Consider the following 14,641-nt stretch of genomic DNA (forward strand, 5'->3'; position numbering starts at 1 on the left):
CGCGGGGCTCCCGCAGCCCCCGGCCCACCCTGCAGGCCGGCGACCCGAGCGCAGACGCGGAACCAGACCCGGGCCCACAGCTGCCGGACCCTCGCGTGGAGCACCCGCGACGTCCACGCGTCCCGGCAGGCGCGGCCGCTCCCGGCAGGGGGCGCGCGGGCGGCCAGGGCGCCGGCGCCCCTGACGTCACCGCCCGCGGTCGCCAGGGCGACGGCCGCGGCCGCGCGCGCGTCAGAGCCGCCCGTCTCTTGGCAACCGCCCGATCTCCGCGCCCCCCGCCCGGCGCTCGGCCGCGCGTCGCTCTGGCGTCAAAGCGACGTCAATGGGAGGCAGCGACCTGGCGGGGGCGGGGCCGGGGGCGGGGCCGGGCGCCGCGTGCGGCCGGCGGCGCGGGCCGGGCTGACATGCGGCGCGGGCCGGGCGGCGGCGGCGGCCGGAGGAGCGGGCGCCGGGGCGGCGGAGCGGGCGGCGGCGGCGGCGCGGCCTGAGGGGTCCCCGCGGCTCCGCAGGTGCGCGCGCGGGGGTCGCGGCCGCTCGCGGGGCTGCCCTTTGTGTGGGGCGCGGGTGCGGATCCGCGCGCCCCGCGGGGCTCAGCCGGGGGTCGCGAGGGAGCCGACCGCGGCGGCGGGCGGGCGGGCGCGCGGAGGGCGCCCCGGGCTGAGCGCGCCCTCGGCGGCCGCAGGTGCGGCACGGAGCCATGGTGATCATGTCCGAGTTCGGCGCGGCCCCCGCGGGCCCCGGCCAGGGCCCGCAGAAGCCCCTGCGCGTGGGCTTTTACGACGTGGAGCGGACCCTGGGCAAAGGCAACTTCGCGGTGGTGAAGCTGGCGCGGCACCGGGTGACGAGGTCGCAGGTGCGTGGGCGCCGCGGCGGACCCGGGCCGGGGAGGGGGTGTGTGTGGCTGGGGGCGCCGCGGGCGGACCCCGACCCCGGGTGTGTGTGTGTGTGTGTGTGTGGCTGGGGGCGCCGCGGGCGGACCCCGACCCCGGGGTGTCGCTGCGGGCGCCGCGGGTGGACCCCGGGGGTGTGTGTGTATCGCTGGGGGGCGCGGTGGACAGACCCTGACCCCAGAGTGGAGTGTGCGTGTGGCTGGGGCGCCGCGGGTGGATCCGGACCCCGGGGAGGGGGGTGTGTGTGGCTGGGGGCGCCGCGGGCAGACCCCGACCCCGGGGCTGTGTGTGTGTGTGTGTGTGTGTGGCTGGGGGCGCCAGGGGCAGACCCCAACCCTGGGGTGTCGCTGCGGGCGCCGCGGGCAGACCCTGACCCCGGGGCTGTGTGTGTGGCTAGGGGCGCGGCGGGTAGACCCCAACCCTGGGTCTGCGTGTGTGTGGCTGGGGGCACCGCGGGCAGACCCCGGCCCCGGGGCTGTGTGTGTGGCTAGGGGCGCGGCGGGTAGACCCCAACCCTGGGTCTGCGTGTGTGTGGCTGGGGGCACCGCGGGCAGACCCCGGCCCCGGGGCTGTGTGTGTGGCTAGGGGCGCGGCGGGTAGACCCCAACCCTGGGTCTGCGTGTGTGTGGCTGGGGGCACCGCGGGCAGACCCCGGCCCCGGGGAGGGGGGTGTGTGTGTCTGGGGGCACGGTGGACAGACGCCGACCGCGGAGTGCGGTGTGTGTTACTGGGGTGCCGCGGGTGGACCTCGGCCCCGGGTGTGTGTGTGTGTGGCTGGGGGCACCGTGGGTGGACCCCAACCCCGGGTGTGTGTGTGTGTGTGGCTGGGGGCGCCGCGGGTGGACCCCGGCCCCGGGGAGGGGTGTGTGTGGCTGGGGGCGCCGCGGGTGGACCCCAGCCCCGGGGAGGGGGGGTGTGTGGCTGGGGGCACTGCGGGCAGACCCCAGCCCCGGGGAGGGGTGTGTGTGGCTGGGGGCGCCGCGGGTGGACCCCGGCCCCGGGTGTGTGTGTGGGGGGGGCTGGGGGCACCGCGGGTGGACCCCGGCCCCGGGGAGGGGTGTGTGTGGCTGGGGGCGCCGCGGGTGGACCCCGGCCCCGGGGAGGGGTGTGTGTGGCTGGGGGCGCCGCGGGTGGACCCCGGCCCCGGGGAGGGGGGGTGTGTGGCTGGGGGCGCCGTAGCCCGCTTGCCCTCAGCAATTTCTGTGGGTGCTTTCCTGCCACCCCAACTTTTTGTGACCCTTTGAGGACACAAAGCACTTGAGGGAATTAACTTGGGAAAAATCGGAACCCGTAGATTGTTTAGGGAGGTTTTTTTTTTTAAGCAAAATCCCCTTTGTCTTTGTGATCTGTAGGTTGCAATAAAAATTATCGATAAGACACGGTTAGATTCCAGCAACCTGGAGAAAATCTACCGGGAGGTGCAGCTCATGAAGCTGCTGGACCACCCACACATCATCAAGCTGTACCAGGTGAGCCGGGCTTGCCGTGCGGAGCCACGCGGAGCCGGTGCGGGAAGGCGCTCATGTGTTCCTGCTCGTGCGTGGAAACAGATTTCCGGCTACAGGGCAGTTCCTGCCGCCGGTTGGGAGTTATCAGACTCCCTTGTTGGGGAGTTAGCCTGCTGCCTGTTGGGGAGTTAGCGGCTCCCTTGTTGCAACTGTTAACCTGTTACCTTGTTGGGCAGTTAGCCTGCTACCTTGTTGCAGGTGCGTTGTCAGCCTGGCTCAGGTCAGTGTTTGGTAGCCAGAGACTTCCCGTTCAGACTCCCCGGCAGGGCGCTTGTCACTCAGGCCGCGAGGGTGGGCTCCCCGGGCGGCTGCGGGCTCCGGCGGTTCTGGGGTTGAGTGGAGTAAGTTGTCCCTGGGAGCTGAGTGCCGGCTTCTTCAGGGCAGTAACATGATGCCGTCGGTGCCTCCCCTAGAGGAGTGACCGTGTGCAGTGCCCAGTGCTCCTCCGCCGGCTGACCAGACGACCCAGGGACGCCAAGTGTGCACGGTCTCCGGGCTGCGGGGACCCTGTGGCCGTACAGAGAGCTGGGGTCTTGGGTTCTCCCCCCACAAAAGCGGCACACGTTGGGGGTCTCCGCGCCCCGGAGCAGGAGCGGCTGTTTTCTGCCCCTCCCCAGCTGCCTGGGGGAGGAGGTGCCCACCCCGTGACCTCCCCAGCGGCCTGAGATGTTTGCGTGTGGGCTTTGCTGGAAGGCTGCAGCCCAGCCGGGTGCCGCCCGCTGCCCTGGCCACTGTGCATGGCCAGTGTCACAGGGCCCTTCTGGACAGGAGTCTCCGCCGCTCCGAGGGCCTGGAATCTGGCTGCGAGCGGGAGCAGGGTGGGCGTCCGTCTGCTCCCCGGCCCCGGCCCAGCACCAGGGCGCCGTGTTCTCTCCTGTAGGTTTCAGAAACAGAAAGGCAGGGGCGGGGACTCCTAATTCCCGTCTTCCACCGTGGCAGGGACGGGCAGTGGTCGTTTTGGTCGTGCTGCCACAGCGGGCAGTTAAAATTCCTCTTGGACTGCTGGAATTTAAAACGCCTTTATCAGACTTACGACACGAAAGCCCTTGGCTTGTAGCTCCTTGTGAAGGCGCCACTGTGCTTCAGCACCAGCCAGCCTTTCCCATAAGAATGCGCTCGCTTGCGCGCTCCCTCCCTCCCCCTCCCCCTCCCCCCTTCCCCCAAAGTATCTTAAAATACAGTTAGGAGTTGGTCTTTACCTCCTTGGCTACCAAAGATTTGAGCTTCACCTTGCACTTAACTGGCTCTATCTTGAGTCTCTTGTAAGCTCACAGAATCATGACCTGCAGGGCGTGTAGTGCCTGGCTGTCGCCGGTGCCACGCATGTGCAGTTGCCACGCAGAGCCTGCAGCCCGGCCCTCGTGGGCCGTGTCTCGTCAGCAGGGCCGGGGTGGGGTCCTTTACCTGCGGCTCAGTGAGGCACCTGGGGACAAGCCTGGGAGCCCTGAGCGTGGCAGGTGCCTGGGGAGCCCCTCCCCTCCTCCTCCGTCCGGACCCCTGGTTTCATGATTGTGGGAGCTGCTCGCTCCCTCCCCTTTCTGAAGGAAGGATCAGACGTGTCTGGGGAGGCTGAAGCCCGCCCGGGCTGGACGGTCATTCACACCGTGGCTTCGGTGCCGGGTCTGTTCCTTCAGGTCATGGAAACAAAGGACATGCTCTACATTGTCACGGAATTCGCCAAGAACGGGGAGATGTTTGGTAAGGCTCGCCCCGGTCGGCTGGCGTTCCCGCGTGCGCTCTGGTCAGCACCGGCTGGGGGCTCAGCCCTGCGCTGTCGCTCCTCAGATTACCTGACTTCCCACGGGCACCTGAGCGAGAAGGAGGCGCGGAGGAAGTTCTGTCAGATCCTGTCGGCCGTGGAGTACTGCCACAACCGCCGCATAGTGCACCGGGACCTCAAGACCGAGAACCTGCTGCTGGACGCCAACATGGACATCAAGCTGGCAGGCAGGAGGCCCGGCTGGGGCGCGGGAGCAGGAGCAGCAGCCGGGAGCTGGGGGTGGGGAGCAGGGAGCCAGGAGCCGGGAGCCGGGAGCCCCGTGGCGCTGGGAGCCGGGAGCTGGGAGCCGGGAGCCCCGTGGCGCTGGGAGCCGGGAGCCCAGAGCCGGGAGCCAGGAGCCCCGTGGCGCTGGGAGCCGGGAGCTGGGAGCCGGGAGCCCCGAGCCCCATGGCGCCGGGAGCCCCGTGGTGCTGGGAGCCGGGAGCAGGGAGCCACAGCTCTTGCACTCCACCGTAACTTCATTTGTCTTCGTCCTTGCCTCCCAGATTTCGGATTTGGAAATTTCTACCACCCAGGGGAGCCTCTGTCCACGTGGTGCGGGAGCCCCCCGTATGCAGCCCCAGAGGTCTTTGAGGGCAAGGAGTACGAAGGCCCCCAGCTGGACATCTGGGTAGGAGCCCGTGCTGCAGAGCCCGCGCGCCCGGCCGTGCCGGGAGGGCGGGCGCTGACCGGGCCGTGTGCTCCCGCAGAGCCTGGGCGTGGTGCTCTACGTGCTGGTGTGCGGCTCGCTGCCCTTCGACGGCCCCACCCTGCCGAGCCTGCGGCAGCGGGTGCTGGAGGGCCGCTTCCGCATCCCCTTCTTCATGTCGCGAGGTGGGTGAGCGACACCAGCCTGTCTGGGACCCAGGCCCGGGGACCAGGGGGCGGCCGGGGCAGCCGTGCCTGTGCCGGGCAGGTGCCCAGGCCTCCGCTGGCCGCCGCACACGCATGCGGGGCTGCAGCGTGTCCTCTGCCGGGGCCTGGGCTCCCGGAGGGTGGCCGGTCGGAGCCCGTGGTGGTGGGGGGTGGGGGGCGGCGCGGGCTCCGGGAACGTCCCTCATGGGCTGGCTGGGCGAGGGGCCGCCCGGGAGGGCGCACCTGGGCTCAGCGGGCGTCTCTCCCCAGACTGCGAGACGCTGATCCGCCGCATGCTGGTGGTGGACCCGGCCAAGCGCATCAGCATCGCCCAGATCTGGCAGCACCGGTGGATGCAGGCCGACCCCGCCCTGCCGCGGGGGGCCGACGCCGCCCTGGCCGCGCACAGCTACGGCTCCGGCCTGGGCGACTACGACGAGCAGGTGCTGGGCCTCATGCAGACCCTGGGCATCGACCGGCACAGGACGGTGGAGGTGAGCCCGGCCCTCACCCCCACCCCGCCCCACGGGGCGCCCTTGCCCCCCCCCCCCCCCCCCCCGGGCCCTGCTGACGCCGCCTCTCGTGCAGTCCCTGCAGAACAGCAGCTACAACCACTTCGCTGCCATCTACTACCTCCTCCTCGAGCGGCTCAGGGAGTACCACGCCGGCCCCGGCCCCGCCCGGCCCGGCCCCAGCAGGCCGCAGGGCCCCGGCGGCTCGGACCGCGGCGGTTTTGAGGTGAGTGCAGGACTCCCGCACCTGCGGCCCCGCGCCGGCCAGCTCCCTTGGGTGGTGACCTTTGAGTTGTGAATCCCTTGCCAGACACGCCTGGGAGTGACACTCAGGCCGAGCCTCTGGCTCCCATGTGTCCCCGTCACATGCTGGGGGCCACACCCACGCACGCATGCACCCACGCACGTGGCCTGGGGTGGGGGATGGCATCTGAGCCCCAGCCTGGCTTCCCACGCACCTGCTGGGAGCCAGCTTGGCCCTGGACGCCGCTGGCCGCGGCTGCCGGAGCCTGCCGCGCCTGATGCTGACGCTCTCCTCGTGCCGGCCCCAGGCGCCCCAGGGAGTCCTTGCCGTCGGCCCCTTCCCGTCCTTGCTGTGCCCGCAGCCCCAGGCCCCAGCGCCGTCGGTCCTGCCGGCCGAGCCGGACTACGACCTCCACAGCTCGCTGCAGGTGCGAGAGTGCCCCTGGCCGGGCTCGGGCGGGCTGGGGCAGGCTCAGGGCGGGCTCGGGCCGGGCTCGGGGCAGGCTCAGGGTGGGCTTGGACCGGGCTGGGGCAGGCTCAGGGCGGGCTCAGGGCGGGCTCAGGGCAGGCTCGGGCCGGGCTCGGGCCGGGCTGGGGCAGGCTCAGGGCGGGCTCGGGGCGCCCCCCGCCAGGACCCAGGAAGTCACTGGTGTGTGTCTCTCCATCCAGCCCCTGTTCTTCCCGGTGGATGCCAACTGCAACGGAATGTTCCAGCACCGGCCCGTGTCCCCCAGCAGCCTGCTGGATGCGGCCATCAGCGAGGAGGCCGGGCAGGGCCGGGGCTTGGAGGAGGAGCTGGAGGCCCGGGCGGCCCTGCCCGGTGGCACAGGCCGGAGGCACACGCTGGCCGAAGTCTCCGCCCACTTCTCCCCGCTCACCCCGCCCTGTGAGTGTCCCCGAGGCAGCCCCTTCTGGGAGGGGTCTCGGGACTTGCCACCCCCTTCCCTGAGATTCTGGGTCACGCTGAAGTGAGCGTGGGCGCTGTGGTGCAGGCAGCTGCGGCTGAGCCTACACCAGGGTTCACCCTGACAGTGCCGGGCACCGAGAAGGCAGGTCCTCGGCCCCAGGGTCGCCTGTAGCCTGGCCCGTGTGCACGCCCCCGTGACCCAGGGCCACCCATGGTCTGTGCCTATATGCACGCCCCTATGACCCAGGGTCGCCCGTGGCCTGGCCCGTGTGCACGCCCCCGTGACCCAGGGTTGTCCGTGGCCTGGCCCGTGTGCACACCCCCGTGACTTGCTGTGTGGTTCTCTGTGAGGGTGAAGGCAGGGTTGGGGCTGCCCTGCGGCCTGTCCACTTGCTATGGCCTGAGCGTGACCCCCAGCGATCCACGTCTCCTCCCCAGGCATCGTGGTCTCGTCCTCCGCCGCGGCCAGCCCCTGCGAGGGCGCCAGTTCCGACAGCTGCCTGCGGGAGGGCCTCGCGGCGCTGGGCGGCAGCATGGCTGCCCCGGGGCTGCCGGGCACCTGCTCGCCGCTCCGGCTGGACTCACAGTTCCTGGGGGCACAGTCGGCCACACCCATGCTGCAGGCTCAGGGGGGCCCGGGAGGGGCCATGCTGCTCCCCGTCAGCTTCCAGGAGGGCCGGAGGGCGTCGGATACCTCGCTGACTCAAGGTGAGGGCCCTTCTGTGCCTGTCCCACGCTCCCTGGGCTGCCCCACGGCCGCCCCAGCACGGCCCTGCCCGGTGAGCCCTGGGTCCTGGGCGGGGAGAGCCGGCCACCCCACCGACCCCTCTGTCTCCACAGGGCTGAAGGCGTTCCGGCAGCAGCTGAGAAAGAGTGCCAGGGCCAAGGGCTTCCTGGGGCTGAACAAGATCAAGGGGCTGGCGCGCCAGGTGTGCCCGGCCTCTGCTGGCCGCACCCCTGCCCAGAGCCCAGGCCTGCAGGAGGGCAGGGGCCTGCTGGGGGAGGTGCTGCACCAGCAGAGGTAGGCCCCGCCCCTCTTGCGTGGGGAGGGGGGTGGGCCCGTGTGGCTGTAGGGGGTGGGCAGGGGCAGCAGCGAGGCGGGGAGCCCGTGCAGGGGCTGTGTGAGGCTGGGCGGGCCCTCTGCACAGCGGGGGTGTGACCTGGCCCCGCCCCATGTCTCCGCAGGCTGCTCCAGTTACAACACCACCCCGTGGCCCCGCCCAGCGGCCAGCAGGCCCCCCAGCAGGCCCCCCAGCTGGCCCCCCAGCAGGCCCCCCAGCTGGCCCCGGCCCCCTACGCGCTCACCCCCGCGGACGGCCTGCTGCTGTCCGGGCTCCCGCTGCTGCCCAGCCGCCTGCTGCCGGCCGTGTCCCCAGTGGCGTCTGCTGCGCGGCTCCTGGACGTGCACCTGTGCATCGGCGCCGGCCCGAGTGCCCTCCCCGCCGCGTGTCCGCCGCTCCTCGCCCGGCTGGCGCCCGCGTGTGAGCCCCTGGGGCTGCCGCAGGGGGACTGCGAGATGGAGGACCTGACCTCCGGGCCGCTGGGCACCTGCGTCCTGGTGCAGTGAGGGCCGGCCCGCCCGCGCCCCGCACGGCCCACCGACTTCCAAGCAATAATTTGAGTATGTGAACGTGTTTTTGGACTCAGCCAAGAACTTTCTAGAAGCAAACCAAGCAATACGTTAGCTGTGTTGGCTTTTTTTTGTTTTTTCCTTGCACTGAGTGACCTCAACGATGAGTAGGGACTAGAACTTTCTGAAGAAAAATAATGATGGCGGGGCAGGCAGCCGGCCGGGAGCGGGGGTCCGGGGCCGGGCCTGGCGTCGCCGCCCCCAGAGGAGGCGAGGGCGCCACGTCTCCAGCTCTGGAACCTTTACGCTTTCCTGAAAACTGTGAACTCGCGTCTCCGTGGTGGTGGCAGAGCGGACCTGCGCGCCGGGGGTGCTCGGGGCTGGGGGTCCCCGCCTCCGGAGGAGCCGGGCGGGGCGGGGGTTGTGCAATACTCGGGGCCGGGGAGTGGGCTGGGGGGGCTGTTGTTGGGAGCAGGTGCCGCCTGGGCACAGGAAGGGGGGACACACTGCTTGGTTTTCGTTTTCGCTATGCTCCGTGGGGACCAGGGGCACTCGGTCACGGCCTGCAGGGCCCGACCAGGGGGCTGCTGCGGCCCGCCCCCCGCCCAGGTGCCTTCCGCCCACTCCCCACCCGCAGTGTTGGGCGCAGGTGGTGAAGACGGGCCCTGGGTCCCTGCTCAGAATAGCCAAAGATTGAGCGCAGGGCGGGCGCGCGGGTGGGCGGTGTCCCCGGCCCGAGCCCCTGCCGCCCCCACCTGCTGCTGCTGCTGCTGCTTCCCGGGCGGGCGGAGGGCGCCGCCGGGCCCTGCAGGGACCCCAGGGATTTCTGGAGGGGAGAGTGGGTTCCGCCCGGGCGCCGCGCAGCCCGTTGCCTTCATCTGTCCGGAGCCTCGCGCCGCGGGTCAGGGCCTCCGCCCGGCCTCGCCGCAACGCCAAGCACTTTACTTCCGTCCTGAGACGCGCGGAGGAGGCGCGGACCCCTGCGTCCGCTCGCGGGGCCGGCCTGCGCTGTGCCGCCCAAGCCTATTTAAAAACACTACGTGACCCGGTGGAGTTGTACATAGTTGTTCTGTTTTTTAACCGTAACAGAGTTATTTTATTTCTTATGTTCACATGAGAAACGTATGCCAAATGGTTAGTTGTTTTCTTTTATAATTTAATATTTAAATAAAATATTTGGGGAAACCTTGACCGTGTGCCTTGGTCGTCCCTGGCTGCTGCTGTGTGCCTTTCCCGGGAGCCGTGTCCTGCAGGTGTGCTGCAGGGCAGGCCCCCGGCCCGGCTGCCCCTTGTCCTCCACGATCCAGAATGTTCCCTGAGTCCTGGCTTTGGGGGCCGGCGCTGTGGTGCAGTCGGTTTGAGCCACTGCCCGCAACTCCACCATCCTGGGCACTGGCGCAGCTCCCTGCTGTGGCCTGGGACAGCAGTGAAAGACGGCCCAGGTGCTTGGCCCCTGCACCCACGTGGGAGACCCGGAAGAAGCTCCTGGCTCCTGGCTTCAGCCTGGCCCAGCCCCGGCTGTAGCGGCCATCTGGGGAGGGAACCAGAGGATGGAAGACTCTCTAACTGTGAACAAATACATCGATCGCAGCCCTGGAGGAATCTCAGGCTTCTCTGGCCTCTGCCAGGCTCCCCACTTCCAGCGACGCCTGGGCGGCGTTCCCCAGCTCCCCTGGCCCCCCGGGCGCCCACACTGCTGCAGAGGGGACGAAGGCGGGGGGCAGGGCCCAGGGCAGTGTCGGGGCCCCACGCTCCCAGCAGCTGGAAAAGGAGTCGGGCGCGATGCCGGCGGCTGTTAGCGGGTGAATGCCCACGATGTGGTCTGGACAGAGTGGCCCCGGGGTCAGCCTTGGGGACAGAGGAAACCCTGTGTCTGAGGCCCCGGGACCCTGGGGACGAGGCGCCAGTCACAGGCCGGGCTGGCCCTGTTCTTGGGACGCAGGGCGGGACACCCAGCAGCCTCAGCCGGTTCAGCGCCCCATGGGAAACTCAGACCCGCTCATCCGGGACGGTGTGTGTGCTGCACGGCACGGACACAGCTCCCCGGGGGAGAGGCCCGGGGGGGCCCATCTGCCAGCCGCCCTGACTCAGAGCACCCCGAGTTAGCTCAGGGGCAGGCTGCGGGGCGAAGGCCCTGCCCCTGCCCCAGGGCGTGGGGCCCGGGCTGGAGTCGCTCTGCAGGCTCCTGGGGGCCTCGCGGCATCGCTCGGGAACACTGGGCCTTGGAAACCAGGGGAGCTGAGCTGGAGCCGTGCCCGCCCTCCGGCCGCGTCCTGCTCCCCAGCGCTGGGCGCCGGGAAGCCCCAGCGAGGCGGTTCCTTGCCCACGCTCACCCCGTGGCTGCCTCGGGCGTGGCTAGCTTGCTTGGTTCCCGTGGAACCTGGGCCACACCACGGTGATGCCAGCGCTGGCCTCCGCGTCCAGGACGCTCGGGAGCCCGGGGGCCCGCCCTGCGTTAGCCGATCTGCTCGCACCTCAGCGTGTGCCGGGGCTCGCCTCCTGCAGGACTTGGTGGAGGAAGAGTTCGCTCCTGCTGGGGCTTGGCACTGGCACGGCCCGCCGGCACGAACGCACCTCTGAGCCAGGCGCCTGGAGCTGGGACCGCGTGTGGCACGGCCAGGGCAAGACAGAGCTGCACAGGGGCCGGCGCCCGCTGGCCGTCACGGCCACATGCCTGGGTCTGCAGCTTCCCTGTCCCAAGGCAGCAGGCGATGGCTTGACCACCTGTGCCTCCGCTCTGCCCTGCCAGCCGCACCCGGCACCGGCGTACCTGGCAGCGAGAGGGGGCAGGATGCTCACGGCGGCGAGAGTGCCCACCCTCTTCCCTGGAGGAGTTGCCGGTGAGCGCTGGGAACCTCCCGCAGCCCCGGCCGGCTCAGACCGGTTCTTCCGTGCCTGAAGTTTTGAAGTCTTGGGGCTGGCACTGTGGTGCAGCAGATATGGCCTCTGCCTGCGCATCGTGTGTCCTGGCTACTCCGCTTCCAATCCAGCTCTCTGCTCATGGCCTGGGAAAGCAGCAGAAGACGGCTTCAAGTGCTTGGGCCCCTGCGCCACGTGGAGGAAGCTCCTGGCTCCTGACTTCATCCTGGCCCAGCCCTGGCCATTGCAGCCATCAGGGGAGTGAGCCAGTGGATGGAAGACCTCTCTCTCTCTCTCTCTCTCTCTCTCTCTCTCTCTCTCTCTCTCTCCCTTTCAAATAAGTATTTTTAAAGCGTTTCTGGTGTCCAAGCACGAGTGTGTGTGTGTGCAGGGTGAGGAGCAAGGGTGTGGTGGGGGGGTTGGAGGGGTGGGTGCTTCGTCCGATGTGAGAGGAGCTGACGGCGGGGGTGGGGACAAAGTGCCGGCCTCTCAGTTTTCCTCCTGACTGGTCCCGGCCGGGGGAGCCGGGCCCGCCGAGCACCGGGCGGACATTTCTTAAGCTGAGCTCTGCGGGTGCCGTCCACACTGGGGCCGAGCTGGGCTGTGCAGGGGCTGGGGGCCGGGGGGAGACTGTTGGGGGCGAGAGCGTGGGCTGGGCCCCTCCCGGGAGCTCTTCCATGCCGTGTCCATGGTGTCTGTGTTACTCCTGTGGCACACTGGGGGACAACCTGGCTGCCGCGAACATTGTGTGTGTGTGCGTGTGCGGGTCTCAGCGTGGATGGGGACTGGGAACATGTGTGTGTGCATGTGTGTGTGTGCTTCTCAGAGTGGACGGGGCCGGGAACATGTGTGTATGCACGCTTTGGTGTGGACGGGGCCGGGAACCTGTGTGCGTGCCTCGGCATGGACGGGCTTCAGTCCTCTTGGCCAGCGTGGGTCGGGGGGGCGGCCAGCTCGTGTGCAGCGGTGGTGAGAAGCTGGCCACAGCAGCTCGGCCACCTCCCCCCAGGCCTGGGCTCCTGGCTGCCCCACGCCCTCGCCAGCACCTGGCTCGCACGTCTTAGATGGCACACGTTCTGTTGTTTTGTTTTTAAACCTAGAAACCTTTTATTTGAGGCATACACACTTCGTGCAGGTCATAAATGCAGGTAGGGAGGAGTGAGTCTGCCCCCCCCATCCCTGGTTCATACGAGGGTCAGTTTTCCGTTAACTGCGCACCGTGAGTGACCCTGTGCTCAGCAGGGCAGTGCGGACGCAGCCAAGTCCAGCACCGCGGGTGGGCTTCCGGCTGCTCCCCAGGTTACCCGGACCCGGGCCACGCGAGGTCTCTGCCTGCTGGGGACCCGCGTGTTTCACTAAGGGGGGTGCTTTCCGGGCACATCCATTTTGTTGCAATGACACAATTTCACTTTTCCTTTTAACCACGATGTGGATTCCATGGTGCACGGATCCCATGACTCCTTTATCTGCAGGTGACGACTTCTGCGCAGATTCCGGGTCTTAGCTACTGTGGACTGAGCTGCACGCGTGTTCTGATGGCTTTAATGGCACCTTCGTTTAAAGATTTATTTATTTACTTGCTAGGCAGAGAGAGAGATCTGCTGGTTCACTCCCCAAATGGCCACAAGGGCCAGGGCTGGGGACGCTGAAGCCAGGAGCCAGGAGCTTCTCCCGGGTCTCCCGTGAGGGTGCAGGGCCCAAGTACGTGGGCATCTTCCACTGCTTTCCCAGGCCACAGCAGAGAGCTGGATCAGAAGTGGAGCTGCCGGGACTTGAACCGGCTCCCGCGTGGGATGCCGGCACTGCAGGCGGTGGCTGGCCTGGGTGGTATCTTACCGAGACCCTGTTTGGCATTTTCCTAAGGGCATTGTGACTTTGACATCTGTTAATGGGCCATCAGCCATTCTGTTCCCAACTTTACATAAAGGGTCTGCTTGCATTCTTATTCCCGAGTTGTAGGATTTCTTTGTGTGTTGTGCATGCAAGTCCATGCATGTGCATATGTTCACATGCGTGTCCATGTGCACACACACGGAACTCCTCTCAGACCTGTGGCCTTCCGTGTGAAGAATGAAGACCTGGAGGTGTTGGTTGTTAGGAAGTCAATGCACCATTTGCCTTCTGGGGCCAGCGCTGTGGCATAGCGGGTAAAGCCACTGCCTGCAATGCCAGCATCCTATATGGGCGCTGGTTCGAGTCCCCACTGCTCCACTTCCAATCCAGCTCTCTGCTGTGGCCTGGGAAAGCAGCAGAAGATGCCCAAGTCCTTGGGCCCCTGCACCCACGTGGGAGACCTGGAAGAAGTTCCTGGCTTCTGGCTTTGGATCGGCGCAGCTCCGGCCATTGTGGCCATCTGGGGAGTGAACCAGCAGGTGGAAGACCTCTCTCTCTCTCTCTCTCTCTCTCTCTCTCTCTCTGTCTCTCTCTCTCTCTTTCTCTGCCTCTCTCTGTCTCTCTCTCCCTCTCTCTCTAACCCTGTCTTACGAACAAATAAATACATCATTAAAAGAAGACAGAGAGCCCGTGTCTCGCCTGCCGTGGACAGAGCCTCCTGCTCCCCCGAGGCCCTGGGCTCTCGGTTGTGGGCGGCCATCCTGCTGCCCTGCCTGTGTCCACCTGCGCCGGGGGACAGCAGCTGGGGGCTATTTTTTCTCTGTGAGTTTCCAGTTGCTCCAGCAACACCTATGGAAAGCCCCTGCGGTGCCCCCGCGGAGTTGGTCTGGAAGAAGTCGGGGGCCCACGGGAGGGCGAGCCCTGGTTCCGGCGCGCTCTGCAGCCAGGGCACGCCGTCTTGGCCACTTCTGTCAGCACGGCGTCCATCCCCCGGGTCCGTCGCACAGCTCTGCTTTTGTCCTCTTTGCGCCTGCAGATTCTTTCTTTCCTGCAGAAACGTTTAGAATCCGCTTCTCCGTGTCTACACATCGTACTGGCTGTGTGTGCTGAGTCGTCTCGTTCCTGCTGTGACGTCTGAGGGGCTGGAGGCACTGGGGCTGCAGCTTCTCGTGGGAGGTTTCGGGTTCCAGATTCAATCTTTTTTTTTTTTTTTTTAAGATTTTATTTATTTGAGAGAGAGAGAGAGAGAGAGAGAGAGGTCTTCCATTCGTGGGTTCACTCCCCAGACGGGTGCAATGGCCGGAGCCGCACTGATCCGAAGCCAGGAGCCAGGAGCTTCTTCCAGGTCTCCCACGCGGGTGCAGGGGCCCAAGCACTTGGGCATCGTCCACTGCCTTCCCAGGGCACAGCAGGGAGCTGGACAGGAAGTGGAGCAGCCGGACTCGGCCGGCACTGCGCTCCCGCTGACCGTGCTCCGGATCCTGGGCAGAGGGAGAGGGTGCCGGGCAGGAAGTCAGGGTCGGGCCTGGGTGTGTGAGACTGCTGAAGACCAGCACTCACTGGGGAAGCCCCGAAGCCCAGCGTCCCCCACTCCAAAGTCCTGCCCGGGCCCTGGTGACCTCCCAGGGGGTCCCAGCCCTGCCCCGGGGAAAGCTCCCAGAATTCTCTCTCCTCAGGACCAAAGGGGCTCCTGACCTGAGGACGC

The 14,641-nt window shown here is 67.9% G+C and overlaps 1 protein-coding gene across 1 annotated transcript; it reads left to right on the forward strand.

The window, feature by feature from the left end:
- Positions 1–372: 372 nt before the first annotated feature.
- SIK1 (salt inducible kinase 1) lies at positions 373–9,435 on the forward strand. The gene is made up of 14 exons (XM_070073118.2): positions 373–509; positions 683–853; positions 2,243–2,359; positions 4,033–4,096; positions 4,184–4,345; positions 4,664–4,788; positions 4,868–4,991; positions 5,283–5,506; positions 5,601–5,750; positions 6,076–6,195; positions 6,437–6,653; positions 7,113–7,382; positions 7,515–7,695; positions 7,860–9,435. Exons 2-14 carry the CDS (start codon positions 698–700, stop codon positions 8,239–8,241), a joined length of 2,292 nt encoding a protein of 763 aa, XP_069929219.2. The 5' UTR covers positions 373–509; positions 683–697; the 3' UTR covers positions 8,242–9,435.
- The last annotated feature ends 5,206 nt before the right edge of the window (positions 9,436–14,641 follow it).

Source organism: Oryctolagus cuniculus, chromosome 4, assembly GCF_051225735.1.
Source record: "Oryctolagus cuniculus isolate XC-2025 breed Fujian yellow rabbit chromosome 4, ASM5122573v1, whole genome shotgun sequence".
NCBI classification, from domain to species: Eukaryota; Metazoa; Chordata; class Mammalia; order Lagomorpha; family Leporidae; genus Oryctolagus; species Oryctolagus cuniculus.